We start from the raw sequence: 17,945 nt of genomic DNA, 5'->3' as shown, positions 1-17,945 counted from the left end.
AGGAGGTTACATATGTTCTGGGGCTGGATGAAACAGGGGAAGGAGGTTACATAAGTTCTGGGGCTGGATGAAAGAGGGGAAGGAGGTTACATATGTTCTGGGGCTGGATGAAACAGGGGAAGGAGGATGCATATGTTCTGGGGCTGGATGAAACAGGGGAAGTAGGTTACATATGTTCTGGGGCTGGATGAAACAGGGGAAGGAGGATATATATGTTCTGGGGCTGGATGAAACAGGGGAAGGAGGATATATATGTTCTGGGGCTGGATGAAACAGGGGAAGGAGGATACATATGTTCTGGGGCTAGATGAAACAGGGGAAGGAGGATACATATGTTCTGGGGCTAGATGAAACAGGGGAAGGAGGTTACATAAGTTCTGGGGCTGGATGAAACAGGGGAAGGAGGTTACATAAGTTCTGGGGCTGGATGAAACAGGGGAAGGAGGATATATATGTTCTGGGGCTAGATGAAACAGGGGAAGGAGGATATATATGTTCTGGGGCTGGATGAAACAGGGGAAGGAGGATATATATGTTCTGGGGCTAGATGAAACAGGGGAAGGAGGTTACATAAGTTCTGGGGCTGGATGAAACAGGGGAAGGAGGATATATATGTTCTGGGGCTGGATGAAACAGGGGAAGTAGGTTACACTGGGTGGAGTTTAGAGCTGTCACATTTTCCCCCAAAATCTACATTGAACACGGGAGCTAAACCCACAAATGTGTCCAAATTACATTCATCTGAAACATTTCCATCACAAGTCTTAGTCAAAACTGATGGCAGTCAAAGTTGGTGGTCTAGTGGTCTGATGCCTCTGTCTACCAATATGTATTAACTAGCAGCTTAAACACCAACTTTTCATTCTCTCTGTTCATTCATGCATCTGTTGCTCACGTAGCGTATGCATCATGTAATCTACAGCTTCAGCCCTGTGTCCAAGACCACTGTTATCCGATTGTGACGTTCACTGTGTTTGTGGCATAGAGACATGTTCTAATATATGCAGTACCCTACCTGTGTGTACGGGCAGAACAAGTGCATACGGCTACCTGTGTGTACGGGCAGAACAGAGTGCATACGGCTACCTGTGTGTACGGGCAGAACAGAGTGCATACGGCTACCTGTGTGTACGGGCAGAACAGAGTGCATACGGCTACCTGTGTGTACGGGCAGAACAGAGTGCATACGGCTACCTGTGTGTACGGGCAGAACAGAGTGCATACGGCTACCTGTGTGTACGGGCAGAACAGAGTGCATACGGCTACCTGTGTGTACGGGCAGAACAGAGTGCATACGGCACAGTAGGGTTCCAGGGTGGCCACGGCTGCATTGAAACTCTTCTCAGCCAGGATGTTAGGAGCGCGGTTCTGCCACAAGTGGCCCGCCTTCTTCACATGGCCATCCAGTGACAAGGGGGAGAACAGCTCTGATTAGGGAGAAAGGAGCAAACACACACACACACACACACACACACACACACACACACACACACACACACACACACACACACACCAGATCAGTCTAGATATACACAGAATGCGCATACAAGCAAGAATATAGGCTGTATCGGGATATAGGCTGTATCAGGCCTGCAATGCATGTATGACAAGAGCCAGAGGAATCCGCAATAGTGTGTTAAACCAGAACAGAGAGAATACAGACTGTGCTACAACGTTATCCCCTCAGAACCAACCTTCATCGCTGGACATTTCCTGCTTGACGATGGATAGCGGAGAGCGCATAGGGGGCTTGCTGAGGGGATGCCGGCGACTCTTCTTCACCTCCATCTTAATCTTCAACTGCTTAGAGTAGTACGATGACTGCTGAGGAACCCCAAAAATTAATGAGCAAAACCCTGGGTTTGAATAAACACTTTCCACCGCTGATAATTAGTGCCTCTGTATAAGAGCATCTAAATGAATAACATCTAAAATGTTCAAATGGAGGTCTCAAAACGCCGCGTTGATAACCTGTGTTTGAACGCTTGAAGCGAGTGTTTTGGTTGTTCCATGCTCCAGGGTGAAGTTTCCCTTAGGTACAGATCTAGGAGCAGCTTCCTCTACACCAGGTATTCCCAAACTGGGGTATGCGTACATTTGGGGGGGTTGTCTCGCCTGAGTAGCCTCATTTCACTGCCAAAATTACAATTAAACCATCTAGTGTTCAGCGAAATAACAACACAATGTCAAATACAGGTAGCCTAGTCAAATAATTAACATCCAATCACATTAACCGTTACTCTCTCGCGGGAATTCCACTAACGGTCCGTATGTAGCCAAACGTAGCTGCTGCTCATGTTGGTATCTGTACTGATGACGCAAAAACCATGACAGGGAGACGTAGTGGAGTGGTAACGTGCGTACAAGCAGTTGTTCCCGACGCCACTTGGGTACACTGCAGCATCCACAGAGAGGCTCTTGCTGACAAGGGAATGCCTGACAGCTTGAAAGACGTTTTGGACACTACAGTGAAAATGGTCAACTTTGCTAAAGTAAGGCCCCTGAACTCTCGTGTATTTTCTGCTCTATGCAATGATATGGGCAGCGACCACGTAACGCTTTTACAACATACACACCTGTTGGAAGTGTGCTGGTTATCAAGCGGAAAAGTATTGACAGGTTTTTTTTTTAATTGAGAGAGGAGCTTAAAGTTTTTTTTACTGACTATAATTTTCACTTGTCTGACCTCTTGCATGATGACGAGTTTCTCACACGACTGGCCTATCTGGGTTGATGTTTTTTCTCGCCTGAATGATCTGAATCTAGGATTACAGGGACTCTCCGCAAATATATTGAATGTGCGGGACAAAATTGAGGCTATGGTTAACCTCTTGACGGTCGCCTAGGATAGGGGGCATTTTGAAAAAAATTTGTGTCCATTTTAAACGGCCAACTACTCAAACTCAGAAGCTAGGATATGCATATAATTAATACTTGTGGATAGAAAACACCCTAAAGTTTCTAAAACTGTTTGAATGGTGGAGTATAACAGAACTCATATGGCAGTCAAAACCCCGAGACAGATGGAAACAGGAAGTGGAATTCTGAATTGCGAACAACTTCATCACGTTGCCTATTAATCACACCGTGAGCTATGGTTCATTGAGCACTTCATATTGCTTCCACTAGATGTCCCCAGTCTTTACAAAGTGATTTGAGACTCCTACTGTGAAAACTGACAGAATGACACGCTGTGGAACGTGGTCACACGGAGAGGGCCATCACCATTATGACGCCGGCGCCCCTGGTTACCCTCCCCTTTCGAAATGTTTTTAAACACAATGCAATCATCCTCCTTGAATCTTATTGGCTCTCTTGTTGAAAAACGCTGTGAAGATTTATGTTATACAACGTTTGACATGGATGACGGATCACCACCTCAAGCTGAACCTCGGCAAGACGGAGCTGCTCTTCCTCCCGGGGAAGGACTGCCCGTTCCATGATCTCGCCATCACGGTTGACAACTCCCTTGTGTCCTCCTCCCAGAGTGCTAAGAGCCTCGGCGTGACCCTGGACAACACCCTGTCGTTCTCCACTAACATCAAGGCGGTGACCCGATCCTGTAGGTTCATGCTCTACAACATTCGCAGAGTACGACCCTGCCTCACACAGGAAGCGGCGCAGGTCCTAATCCAGGCACTTGTCATCTCCCGTCTGGATTACTGCAACTCGTTGTTGGCTGGGCTCCCTGCCTGTGCCATTAAACCCCTACAACTCATCCAGAACGCCGCAGCCCGTCTGGTGTTCAACCTTCCCAAGTTCTCTCACGTCACCCCGCTCCTCCGCTCTCTCCACTGGCTTCCAGTCGAAGCTCACATCCGCTACAAGACCATGGTGCTTGCCTACGGAGCTGTGAGGGGAACGTACCTCCGTACCTTCAGGCTCTGATCAGGCCCTACACCCAAACAAGGGCACTGCGTTCATCCACCTCTGGCCTGCTCGCCTCCCTACCTCTGAGGAAACACAGTTCCCGCTCAGCCCAGTCAAAACTGTTCGCTGCTCTGGCACCCCAATGGTGGAACAAGCTCCCTCACGACGCCAGGACAGCGGAGTCAATCACCACCTTCCGGAGACACCTGAAACCCCACCTCTTTAAGGAATACCTGGGATAGGATAAAGTAATCCTTCTAACCCCCCCTTAAAAGATTTAGATGCACTATTGTAAAGTGGTTGTTCCACTGGATATTATAAGGTGAATGCACCAATTTGTAAGTCGCTCTGGATAAGAGCGTCTACCTAAATGACTTAAATGTAAATGTAAATGTTTGAACGAACCTAAATGGAAAAAAAAATGCATTTTCTCGAAATGGCTGTCCCGTGGCCGACGGAGCATTTGGATCATCTTTCAGACGCGCTAACAAGAACAAGCTCTTGGAACATAAAGGAGTAATTTTTTCGAACGAAAATACATTTGTTGTGGACCTGGGATTCCTGGAAGTGCTTTCTGATGAAGACAACCAAAGGTAAGGGATTATTGACAATAGTATACAAGACTAGATGTGATATGCGATTGTTCCAAGATGGCGCTGACCTGTAACGTTAGCCTATTTTTCAGAGTATCGCATCCCCTTTCATCACAAACTATTATTACCCAGTAAAGTTAATTTTAAATCTGGCATTACAGGTGCTTTCAAGAGATATTCATCTATAAATCTTAGAATGACAATATTACATTTTAAAAATGTTTTCGAATAGTAATTTAGTAAATTGTAGCTCTGTTTCATCGGATGCATTTGAGGGAAAATAGTTAGTCAACGTTACGCACCGATGTAAAATGCTGTTTTTATATATAAATATGAACTTTATCAAACAAAAGAATGCATGTATTGTGTAACATGATGTCCTAGGTGTGTCATCTGATGAAGATTGTAAAAGGTTGCATTTAGCTGTCTTCTGGGTTTTTGTGACATTCATATGCTAGCTAGAAAAATGGGTGTCTGATTAGTTTCTGCGCTGGGTACTCCTGCTGACATAATCTAATGTTTTGCTTTCGCTGTAAAGCCTTTTTGAAATCGGACAGTGTGGTTAGATAAAGGAGAGTCTTGTCTTTAAAATGCTGTGAAATAGTAATATGTTTGAAAAATTGAAGTTTTTGTATTTGTGAGGAATTTGTAATTCGCGCCACGCCTATCATTGGATATTGGAGCAGGTGTTCCGCTAGCGGAACGTCTAGATGTAAGAGGTTAACAAATAAAGTTTTATATGTAAGATGGTTAAATAAAGAGCAAAATGATTGATTATTATTATATTATTATTTGTGCCCTGATCCTATAAGAGCTCTTTGTCTCTTCCCACGAGCCGGGTTGTGACAAAAACTCACACTCTTTTTTCTGTTTAATAAATGTATTGTTTGGTGTGTGTGTGTGTGTGGGAGGCTTACAATGATGGCAAAAAACAACATTTGAGAGTGCGCTGATCCTGGTGCTAGAGGGGGTACGCAGCTGGAGGGTGAATGTTTGAAGGGGTACAGGACTATAAAAAGTTTGGGAACCATTGCTCCACACCAATCCTAACCTTAACCATTAGTGGGGGAAAATGCAAAAACTGACCCAAGATCAGCATCCAGAGCAGGGCTCTCCAACCCTGTTCCTGGAGAGCTACCCTCCTGTATGTTCTCTCTCCAACCCTGTTCCTGGAGAGCTACCCTCCTGTAGGTTTTCACTACAACCCCAGTTGTAACTAACCTGGTTCAGCTCATCAACCAGCTAATTATTAGAATCAGGTGTGCTAGATGAGGGTTGGAGTGAAAACCTACAGGAAGGTAGCTCTTCAGGAACAGGGTTGGAGTGAGAACCTACAGGAAGGTAGCTCTTCAGGAACAGTGTTGGAGTGAGAACCTACAGGAAGGTAGCTCTTCAGGAACAGGGTTGGAGAGAAACCCTACAGGAAGGTAGCTCTTCAGGAACAGTGTTGGAGAGAAACCCTACAGGAAGGTAGCTCTTCAGGAACAGTGTTGGAGAGCCCTGGTCTAGAGGCAACTTCATCCTACACCTTATTCCAGCACTGCTTACCTGCTGCATGCCTTTCACATCAAGCCTGCCCTCTGCTGGTATTTCTGTGTCATTGCTCCCTTGGGTCTCCTTTGGTGTCTGGGGCATGTTGAACGTGGCAAACTTCTCAAAAGCTGCTTGGAAAGAGTTTATAGGAGCCAGCGGCAGGGTAGGTTGTTGCTGCTTCTTCTTCTTCTTCTTCTTCTTCTTCTTTTTCTTCTCTCCATTCGCCGTCAAGTGCTGTGGGTCTGCCTGGGGGTCTTGTACTGGGTAAGAGAAGGGAAATGTGGAACCTCCCAATTCAAAAAGGCACAACATTTTTTATAATAATCGGTGTCGTAATATCTCTGTACCACTTGTTGGTTCTAATAGCCATTTGATCTGGTACCTTGCGATATCATGTAGCTCACGTCTAACTCACTTTGGAAGTTTGAAACTGGGATATCAATTAAACTCCTTAATTGACCGAAATTGAAATGGGATTTCATCCAACGACGCAGCCAACTGGTGCCTTCAGAAACATCCACCCCCCCTCACCCTGACCTCCTGCTCTTCACCCCAATGACCTCCTGCTCTTCACCCCAATGGCCTCCTGCTCTTCACCCCAACGACCTCCTGCTCTTCACCCCAACGACCTCCTGCTCTTCACCCCAACGACCTCCTGCTCTTCACCCCAACGACCTCCTGCTCTTCACCCCAACGACCTCCTGCTCTTCACCCCAACGACCTCCTCCTGACGCTCACATTCTCCTCCTCCCCTCCTGCCTCAATCCTAAACCAAACAGTAGCGAGGACAATGCAAAACTGATCCAAGCCCCTACTGAGCCCTACACCAACCTCTTGTGGCCTTGGCGGCAATGGCGTCCTGCCTCTCTCGGTCCTGCCTCTCCCGTTCTTCCCTCTCCTGGTCCTCTCTCTCCATGGCCTCCAGGGTCTGAAACGCCTCCCGGGCCATCCTCTCCTCCCTCTCCTGGCGCCGCTGGGCCTCGCGCTCCTCCACCTGACGCTGGTACTCGGCGGCATCCATCTCAATGCCTTCCTCCGCCAGAACCTTGACCTCCTCCAGTTTCAGCCGCCGCAGCTGCTCCTTCTTCTGTAAAGCTCTGGGGATGGAGGGATGGGGCAAACGTGGACATGAGAGAATGATGACACTTACAGTACTTCACTTGAATTCACACAACTCAGTACCTCGCTCTTTTACCTGTATTTTACTGTTCAAGTTTCCCCTGTAAACCATTCATGCTTTTAAAAGAGACAAAGAGAAAAAGATGGATAGATAGAAATGTTGGACCAAAGAGTGAGAGACCTGAAAGTGAGAGACCTGGGGAGAGTGAAAGGGGAGAGAGCCAGAGCCTGGTTCCTCTCTAGGTTTCTTCCTAGGTTCCTGCTTTTCTAGGGAGTTTTTCCTAGCCATCGTGCTTCTACACCTGCATTGCTTGCTGTTTGGGATTTTAGGCTGGGTTTCTGTACAGCACTTTGTGACATCAGCTGATGTAAGAAGGGCTTTATAAATACATTTGATTGATTGATTGAGAGGGGAGAGAGTGGAGCGAGTGAGAGGGGAGAGAGTGGAGCGAGTGAGAGGGGAGAGAGTGGAGCGAGTGAGTGGGGAGAGAGTGGGCAGTGTGACTAGCTACACCAATTGGAACACAACCAGAAGTATGGCTGACACTGTTACATAAAAACATTATTGACATAGCTCAGAGTGCGGTATTACTAGGGTCAGGACTTTCCCTAATCCTTGTCATTCCATATCCTAGCATGAATCAGTGTACAAAACATTAGGAACACCTTCCTAATATTGAGTTCAGAACATTTCCCCTCCAGAAATGCTTCAATTTGTCAGGGCATGGACTACAAGGTCAACTTGGCTGGATGTCCTTTGGGTGGTGGACCATTCTTGATACACATGGGAAAAGTGTTGCAGGTCTTGACACACTCAAACCGGTGCGCCTGGCACCTACTACATACCCCCGTTCAAAGGCACTTCAATATTTTGTCTTTCCCATTCACCCTCTGACGATGGCGCAGGAGGGGAGGGCTACAGTCTTATCGGCTCTTAACCAACCATGCTATTTTGTTTGTTTTTTCGCGTTGTTCGTAACTTGTTTTGTACATAATGTTGCTGCTACCATCTCTTATGACCGAAAGAGCTTCTGGACATCAGAACTGTGATTACTCACCTCAGATTAGATGAAGAGTAGTTCAATGAGTCGGACGGGAGGGATATACTACTACAGACACCCGACCAGTCCCCGTGATTCGCTGGAGAAGGAAACTGAGATTTTGTGGAAAAAGATCAGGGTGCCTTGTGAGGATCAGGCGAGTGGCTAAATCTGCCCTTGCCGTCCGTCCTGCTAGTTAATGTTCAATCACTGGAAAATAAATGGGACGAGCTGAAAGCACGTATATCCTACCAACGGGACATTAAAAGAGAAAAAGCTCTCCCTCGCCCTCCATTTACCAAATCTGACCATAATTCTATCCTCCTGACTCCTGCTTACAAGCAAAAACTAAAGCAGGAAGCACCAGTGTCTCGGTCTATAAAAAAAAGTGTTCAGATGAAGCAGAAGCTAAACTACAGGCCTGCTTTGCTAGCAAAGACTGGAGTATGTTCCGGGAGTACACCACATCAGTCACTGGCTTTAATAAGTGCATCGAGGACGTCATCCCCACAGTGACCGTACGTACATACCCCAACCAGAAGCCTTGGATTACAGGCAACATTCCCACTGAGGTAAAGGGTAGAGCTAACGCTTCTAAGGAGCAGGACTCTAACCCAGAAGCTTATAAGACGTCCCGCTATGCCCTCCGACAAACCATCAAACAGGCAAATCGTCAATACAGGACTAAGATCGAATCTTACTAGACCGGCTCCGACACTTGTCGGATGTGGCAGGGCTTGCAAACTATTACAGACTACAAAAGGGAAGCACAGCCGAGAGCTGCCCAGTGACACGAGTCTACCAGACAAGCTAAATTACTTCTATGCTCGCTTTGAGGCAAGTAACACAGACATGCATGAGAGCATCAGTTGTTCCAGACGACTGTGTAATCACGCTCTCCGCAGCCGATGTGAGTAAGACCTTCCAACAGGTCAACATTCACAAGGCCGCTGGGCCAGACGGATTACCAGGATGTGTACTCCGAGCATGCGCTGACCAACTGGCAAGTGTCTTCACTGACATGTTCAACCTCTCCTTGTCTGAGTCTGTAATACCAACATGTTTCAAGCAGACCACCATAGTCCCTGTGCCTAAGAACACTAAGGAAACCTGCATAAATGACTACCGAACCGTAGCACTCATGTCTGTAGCCATGAAATGCTTTGAAAGGCTGGTCATGGTTCACATCAACACCATCATCCCAGAAACCCTAGACCCACTCCAATTCGCATACTGCCCCCAACAGATCCACAGATGATGCAGTCTCTATTGCACTCCACACTGCCCTTTCCCATCTGGACAAAAGGAACACCTACGTGAGAATGCTGTTCATTGACTACAGCTCAGCGTTCAACACCATAGTACCCTCAAAGCTCATCACTAAGCTAAGAACCCTGGGACTAAACACCTCCATCTGCAACTGGATCCTGGACTTCTTGACGGGCCGCCCCCAGATGGTAAGGGTAGGCAACAGCACATCTGCCACGGTGATCCTCAACACGGGGACCCCTCAGGGGTGCATGCTTAGTCCCCTCCTGTACTCCTTGTTCACCCATTATTCTGTGGTCAAGCACGACTTCAACACCATCATTAAGTTTGCTGACGACACAACGGTGGTAGGCCTGATCACCGACAACGATAAGACAGCTTATAAGGAATAAGTCAGAGACCTGGCCGTGTGGTGCCAGGACAACAATCTCTCCCTCAACGTGATCAAGACAAAGGAGATGATTGTGGGCTAGAGGAAAAGGAGGACCGAGCACACCCCCAATCTCATCGACGGGGCTGTTGTGGAGCAGGTTGAGATCTTCAAGTTCCTTGGTGTCCACATCACCAACAAACTATCATGGTCCAAACACACCGAGACCTTCGTGAAGAGGGCACGACGATGCCTATTCCCCCTCAGGAGACTGAAAATATACTTGTCATGGGTCCTCAGATCCTGAAAAAGTTCTACAGCTGCACCATCAAGAGCATCCTGACTGGTTGCATCACCGCCTGGTATGGCAACTGCTCAGCATCTGACCACAAGGCGCTACAGAGGGTAGTGCGTACGGCTCAGTACATCACTGGGGCCAAGCTTCCTACTATCCAGGACCTCTATACCAGGCGGTGTCAGAGGAAGGCCCTAAAAATTGCCAAAGACTCCAGCCACCCTAGTCATAAACTGTTCTTTCTGCTACTGCATGGCAAGTGGTACTAGAGCGCCAAGTCTATGTCCAAAAGGCTTCTGAACAGCTTCTACCCCCAAGCCATATGACTGCTGAACAGCTAATCAAATGGCTACCCAGACTATTTCCATTGACCAACCCCTTTTTTTTTTTTAAATGCTGCTGCTACTTGCTGTTTATTATCTATGCATAGTCGCTTTACCCCACCTAAATGTACGTATTACCTCAATTACCTCGACTAACCTGTACCCCCACACATTGACTCTATACCGGTACCCCCTATAGCCTCGTTATTGTATTGTGTTATTTTTTTTTTAACTTTAGTTTATTTAGTAAATATTTTCTTAACTCTTATTTTTCTTAAAACTGCATTGTTGGTTAAGGGCTTGTAAGTAAGCATTTTACGGTAAGGTTGTATTCGGCGCATGTGACAAATAAAATTTGATTTGAATGGCACATACACACACAATCCATGTCTCAATTGTCTCAAGGCTTAAAAATCCTTCTTTAACCTGTCTCCTCCCCTTCATCTACACTGATTGAAGTGCAAGTGACATCAACAAGGGATCATATCTTTCACCTGGATTCACCTGGTCAGTCTGTCGTGGAAAGAGCAGGTGTTCCTAATGTTTTGTACACTTGGTGTACATTTATATCTTGGTAGTGTATGTGGTAAGCATGTAGGTATACAAGTATCAGGTAGTGTGGGGAGGATGTATACAATTATACTCTTGGACTTCCAATGATGCCTTTCATCTTGACCTTGACGGGTCGATGAAATTCAATTGTAAAGCAATTGTGTGTGCACAATTGACCCCCTGACCTCTGAAGCAGTTTCTGGCGGTAGGTGACCCGGTTGGCCCTCCAGTGCTCCAGCTCAGGGCTGGTCAGGGTGGTGGGTCGCTGGTGGTCCAGCACCATGCCGTCCTTTCCCTGTTTCCACTGGACGTAGCGCTCTGGCTGCAGGCAGCGGACAAACACGTCCATGGAGATCTTCACCATGTCCTTACGACATGTACACTGACCGAGAGGAGAGAGAGAGGGCATTGTGAGTACACATACATATATCAGGTCCTGGGGCTCTGTTCACAAACACAAACAGACCCCCAGGACAGCAACACAATTAGACCCAACCAAATCATGAGAAAACAAAAATATAATTACTTGACACATCTCTGTTTGGGTCATCTGTTTGAAGTTACCAAAAAACAGAGCAAACTAGAATGCTATTTGACCCCAAACAGAGAGTACACAGTGGCAGAACACCTGACCACTGTGACTGACCCAAACTTAAGGAAAGCTTTGACTATGTACAGACTCGGTGAGCATAGCCTTGCTATTGAGAAAGGCAGCCGAAGGCAGACCTGGCTTTTAAGAGAAGACAGGCTAAATGCACACTGCCTTCAAAATGAGGTGGAAACTGAGCTGCACTTCCTAACCTCCTGCCAAATGTATGACCATATTAGAGACACATATTTCCCTCAGATTACACAGACCCACAAAGAATTCAAAAACAAATCACATTTTGATCAACTCCCATATCTATTGGCACTGGGGGGAGAGAGAGAGCAGTGTGAGTATATCACAGTACACTGGGGGGAGAGAGGAGAAAGCAGTGCGAGTATATCACAGTACACTGGGGGGGAGAGAGGAGAGAGCAGTGTGAGTATATCACAGTACACTGGGGGGGAGAGAGGAGAGAGCAGTGTGAGTATATCACAGTACACTGGGGGGGAGAGAGGAGAGAGCAGTGTGAGTATATCACAGTACACTGGGGGGGAGAGAGGAGAGAGCAGTGTGAGTATATCACAGTACACTGGGGGGAAAGAGGAGAGAGCAGTGTGAGTATATCACAGTACACTGGGGGGAGAGAGGAGAGAGCAGTGTGAGTATATCACAGTACACTGGGGGGAGAGAGGAGAGAGTAGTGTGAGTATATCACAGTACACTGGGGGGGAGAGAGGAGAGAGCAGTGTGAGTATATCACAGTACACTGGGGGGAGAGGAGAGAGCAGTGTGAGTATATCACAGTACACTGGGGGAGAGAGAGGAGAGAGCAGTGTGAGTATATCACAGTACACTGGGGGGAGAGAGGAGAGAGCAGTGTGAGTATATCACAGTACACTGGGGGGAGAGAGGAGAGAGCAGTGTGAGTATATCACAGTATACTGGGGGGAGAGAGGAGAGAGCAGTGAGTATATCACAGTACACTGGGGGGAGAGAGGAGAGAGCAGTGAGTATATCACAGTACACTGGGGGGAGAGAGCAGTGTGAGTATATCACAGTACACTGGGGGAGGGAGAGGAAAAAGAGGGGAGAGAGAATAAAGGGGGGAGAGAGAGAGAGAGAAAGAGAGAGAATAGGGGAAATGGAAAGAGAGCAAGAGAAGATGAAAATAAAAACTCATTTTCTTTCTGTGCCACGGTTGGTGTATTACATTTCTGTATTACATTTCTGCTTTATTTCCTGAGCTGTGCTGAGAGGCCTTATGTTCAATTACTGGGAACATTCTTCAGGCACGCTGCGCCTCAGACGGAGCCAGGCAGAACAAGTGGAGGAGACAGATCGAGAGCAAGAGAGAAACAGAGAGGTGAGGTACTAGAGGGAGGGGGGGTTAGTAATAACATCAACAACAAGAGAAAGCCCCCCCCCCCCCACCGCAAACCAATATCCACACACTACATCTCATCTAGGCATCAGTTGAGGGATGGAATTAAGTGAGGAGGAAACCGGCAGATGAGAGTCATCTGGCTACCAGGGTCTGAGTGGGGACTTACGTAAAAACATTAACTGGAACAGGGGAAGAGGTGAGAGACACCAAAACACAAACGACCGGAAGATAAATGTGTCTCTTTGCAATGTCGTCTGGGAACAGGGTGTGTGGGGGGGGGGGGGGGGGGGGGTAGTAGCAGCGCACCAGAGGAAGTAGGAACCAAAAGAAAGTAAAGCCCATTTCTGTCCCATAGAACTATTAAGGGAAATTGATCAATTTGCGAGAGAGAGGGTGGGGTACTATGCTTAGATGACTTCATTATCAAATGGAAATGTATAAAATGTCTCCAAAACGTGACCCCCCAAGGCCTTCTAACCAATGAGCCCTATAGCCTACTTACTTCATATCCTAATGAAGTTAAATGATTGAAGGAAAACAAAAGACCTTAGGCGAGGTCGCCCCCTATTAGAAAAATATTCCATGTTAGGGGAGCGCTTAAAATACCGCCACGCGACCTCACTGGCTCTGACTGTCATCCTTCACTAAATAGGTCTAGACTCTCCGTTACCCATTGATGGCTGTGCGTGATAAAGCTTCTTTTAAAACATCGCAACATGATTGTACAACCTACGTGAGAAAAATAGGCTCACTAGAAAGTCCTGTGGCGCTCAGTTGGCAGAGCATATGAAAAATCTATGCACATGTAAAGGATGTCAGGCTGCTCGCTTAACGAGTACCACTTCCTCCTGATTTGGCTCACGCCGAGGCTCGAACCCAGGACCTCTGCTTGGCTAGCAAACGTGACAGCTCTCCAGAAGCATCTTACCAGTCGGTGCCACATGGAAATGTAACTATTTGGAGGCGCAAGTGGGGGACTTTTAGGCTGAGGTGTAAGTTTCACATCCATGTTCTAGATGCATGAGAGAGTAGAGAAAATGTGGGAGAATCCAGTTACAATCGTTAATGAGTCTGCAGTAGTGTGCTGTACTGCCTGTCCTCTTGTCTGCAGCAATGGGAGTGTGTCCATTCAGTTCATATATATATATATATTACATTACCTTTATTTAACTAGGCAAGTCAGTTAAGAACAAATTGTTATTTACAACGACGGCCAATGAACAGGGGCAGAACCTTGTCAGCTCGGGATTCGATCTAGCAACCTTTTGGTTACAGGCCCAACGCTCTAACCACTAGGCTACCTGCAACCACAAATTACAGCTAGGCTAGAAACAGTTTCTGCCATTTGGAGGCTCACAGACACTCCCAGAGAAACAACACTAGAAAAACTGGATTCATTTGAACTTCATTTTGAGTTATTGAGCTAAACCGAGCGGGTAGAGGAACTACTGAGGTCCTGAGGACAGCTCCTTAACAAATGCTAACATGTCCATGCATATTGCATAAGGAAGCAGTCATCTGCATTCACACCTGCCACCAAAAAAAAGGATGCAGGTTTACTGAGCATGTCTTACATGGGTGATACACAGGCACACAAAGCGGTGAGGACAGGCATCTGCAATAAGAGGCTTTTAGTGTTTAGCTAGGACAGGCATCTGCAATAAGGGGCTTTAGTGGTTGGCTAGGACAGGCATCTGCAATAAGGGGCTTTAGTGGTTGGCTAGGACAGGCATCTGCAATAAGGGGCTTTAGTGGTTGGCTTGGACAGGCATCTGCAATAAGGGGCTTTAGTGGTTGGCTAGGACAGGCATCTGCAATAAGGGGCTTTAGTGGTTGGCTAGGACAGGCATCTGCAATAAGGGGCTTTAGTGGTTGGCTAGGACAGGCATTTGCAATAAGGGGCTTTAGTGGTTGGCTAGGACAGGCATCTGCAATAAGGGGCTTTAGTGGTTGGCTAGGACAGGCATCTGCAATAAGGGGCTTTAGTGGTTGGCTAGGACATGCATCTGCAATAAGGGGCTTTAGTGGTTGGCTAGGACAGGCATCTGCAATAAGGGGCTTTAGTGGTTGGCTAGGACAGGCATCTGCAATAAGGGGCTTTAGTGGTTGGCTAGGACAGGCATCTGCAATAAGGGGCTTTAGTGGTTAGCTAGGACAGGTATCTGCAATAAGGGGCTTTAGTGGTTGGCTAGGACAGGCATCTGCAATAAGGGGCTTTAGTGGTTGGCTAGGACAGGCATCTGCAATAAGGGGCTTTAGTGGTTGGCTAGGACAGGCATCTGCAATAAGGGGCTTTAGTGGTTGGCTAGTCATTTCTATCCCTGCTATCATGAGCTCATTTCCAGTGAGGGTCATGGCCACCATGCATTAACATAGCAGTGTCGTTATTGCCGCACAATGAGAAGTGAATTGACAATACTCTTTGTTTAAAGCCTACTCTAGGCCTGTAGCCAATGTTCCCTCAAAATGTTTTCATCACTGAGCAAAATTTCAGGTCTGCTGAGTGCAAACTTGAATGTTGTGAAAATTCTGTGCAACTTCCGGCGCGCATTTACTGTGAACACTAAGGCTGTACCCGCTTTAAGTTAGTTTTAACCGTGGTCAATTAGCCTACTGTGGCTATTTGATCATAATGTAGGCCTACCATAGTGGCCTACCATCAAAGAAATGCAGAAAATGCATCCCATAACATTTTAACATGGAAATAGCTGTTCTATCATTCAGCCTACAGTAACAGCCAATGTGTGGTGTTCAATGTTGGCCTACATTCCATGAGAAAAAACATGCAGGACTTGACATGAACCTGTTTATCCACTTGTCCTTCAGACAAGGAGGTGACTGAACATGTTGTTGTGTTGTTTGATGGAAGAAACCACTTTACAAAATAAAATGCATTATTAATCGCATACCATTACTATAGAGAATCAGTCAAATTATGCTACCCTCTGCCTATTGGCTACTTAGCATATTCATGTCTGTCTCAAAATAAAACACTGCCCCTTTAAGACAAAACAAAACTCTTCATCTGACTGGCTTTTAAAAGATGTCTAGAAATGAACACATTTTGTGCTCTTGTAGGAAGCAATTGTAACAGTGTAGGTTCCGTCCCTCTCTTCGCCCCAACCCGGGCTCAAACCAGGGACCCTTGCACACAAGAACTGACACCCACGAAGCATAGTTACCCATCGCGCCACAAAAGCCGCGGCCCTTGCAACGCAAGGGGAAACCCTACTTCAGGTCTCAGAGCGAGTGACGTCACCGATTGAAACGCTATTAGCGCGCACCACCGCTAACTAACTAGCCATTTCACATCGGTTACACAAACACTCCCCTATTGCTGACTACAAATGATCTATAACTGGGCTAATATCTCACTAACTATCAAAGGATATGAACAAATGTACACACGTGGCTACATGCAGCTCTCGCTTTGATCTCAAAACAAGTTAATCTACTCACGCTGTAAACACAGTCCAGTTCAAAGTGAATGGCACAGATCCATATAAGGCAATGGTCTATTAGTGATTATAAACTGGGTGGTTTGAGCCCTGAATGCTTATTGGCTGACAGCCGTGGTATATCAGACCATATACCATGGGTATGACAAAACATTTGTTTTTACTGCTCTAATTACGTTGGTAACCAGTTTATAATAGCAATAAGGCTCCTCGGGGGTTTGTGGTATCTGGCAAATATACCACGGCTAAGGGCTGTATCCAGGCACTCTGCCTTGCGTAAAAACATCCCTTAGCATATTGGCCATACACCATACCCCCTCAGGCCTTATTGCTGTAATTGGCCTACCAAAGCTCTGATTGGTTAAGGTGCACCGGTCTGTGTAGCGTACGGGCCTGAGTGGTGCCTGTCAACGCAATAGAATCCTACTCCCATGTGCTCTGCCTACAACAAACTCTCTTGCATAGTTCATTTTGTTTCGGTAGGTTGCATTGAAAGTGGCTAATTGCGTTGATTCGATCACAAGTCCCACAGTAAAGGGAAACGTTGTTAGTGTTAACTAAAGGGGGAATCTCTAGAACGTTCAATCTCGTGCTTCTCTGCACGGGCTGATATTTATTCTGCGAGGCAATCCCGGGGGGAACTGTGCATGAAGTAAAATTGCCTGTAGCGCCCACACACTCGTGGAATGCACACACACACACAATAATAATACCGTAGCCTTCATCATCTTCAGAACTCCTCATCAAAGCCCATCAGCTCTAACCCAAACAAACAAGCGTACACAAACAAATATCACTACTCGGCGAGTGAATCATCTGCAATTCACTTTGATAGATGAAAAGGCAGAGAATTGGGTCTGCGGCTGTGTGGTGTGTGTGTCCAGTTCTGAGTCACCAACAGCCAGATGGAATGGAATTGAATCTTCTATTCGGTGTGATGAAAATTCTCTCACCTATGTTTTGGCCCATACTGAACTGTAATGTACTTTCTCACCTGAAGAATAGCCTAGATCAGTGTTTCTCAACTCCGGTCTTCGAGTATCTCCAATAGCACACATTTTTGTTGTAGCCCCAGACAAACATATACAATTCAACTCATCAAGGGCTTGATGATAAGTTGACAAGTTGAATCAGATGTGCTTGTCCAAGGCTACGATAAAAATGTGTTCACACATTGAGAAACAATGACCTATCTAGATGACATATTCCTGTGTGCTGGTCAGGGAGTGACATATTCCTGTGTGCTGGTCAGGGAGTGACATATTCCTGTGTGCTGGTCAGGGAGTGACATATTCCTGTGTGCTGGTCAGGGAGTGACATATTCCTGTGTGCTGGTCAGGGAGTGACATATTCCTGTGTGCTGGTCAGGGAGGTAAGAGTGGTATGATGAAAAGCAGTTAGGCACATTACACTTCATAGCATTGTACTACCACTACTACTGCAGCATTGTACTATCCCGTAGTACAATGTAAGTCGCTCTGGATAAGAGCGTCTGCTAAATGACTAAAATGTAAAAAATTTACTACTCCTACTACTACTACAGCATTGTA

The 17,945-nt window shown here is 46.5% G+C and overlaps 1 protein-coding gene across 3 annotated transcripts in view; it reads right to left on the bottom strand.

The window, feature by feature from the left end:
• Positions 1 to 17,945, bottom strand: part of LOC106574093 (lysine-specific demethylase 4B) — an 86,388-nt gene that overhangs the window by 28,132 nt on the left and 40,311 nt on the right. For 2 of the 3 annotated variants that reach the window (XM_045697358.2, XM_045697357.2), the window contains exons 9-13: positions 11,150 to 11,346; positions 6,828 to 7,093; positions 6,012 to 6,256; positions 1,695 to 1,824; positions 1,267 to 1,427 (exon numbers count right to left, since the gene is read on the bottom strand). In XM_045697358.2, the coding sequence (XP_045553314.1) occupies positions 1,267 to 1,427; positions 1,695 to 1,824; positions 6,012 to 6,256; positions 6,828 to 7,093; positions 11,150 to 11,346 (999 nt within the window). The remainder of the gene's footprint in view (positions 1 to 1,266; positions 1,428 to 1,694; positions 1,825 to 6,011; positions 6,257 to 6,827; positions 7,094 to 11,149; positions 11,347 to 17,945) is intronic. The other variant, XM_045697359.2, reaches the window with a different exon arrangement.

This window comes from Salmo salar, chromosome 16 (assembly GCF_965601325.2).
Source record: "Salmo salar chromosome 16, fSalSal1, whole genome shotgun sequence".
Taxonomy (NCBI): domain Eukaryota; kingdom Metazoa; phylum Chordata; class Actinopteri; order Salmoniformes; family Salmonidae; genus Salmo; species Salmo salar.
Note: the sequence above shows the minus strand (reverse complement) of the source record. Positions and strands in the feature narration are given on the sequence as shown.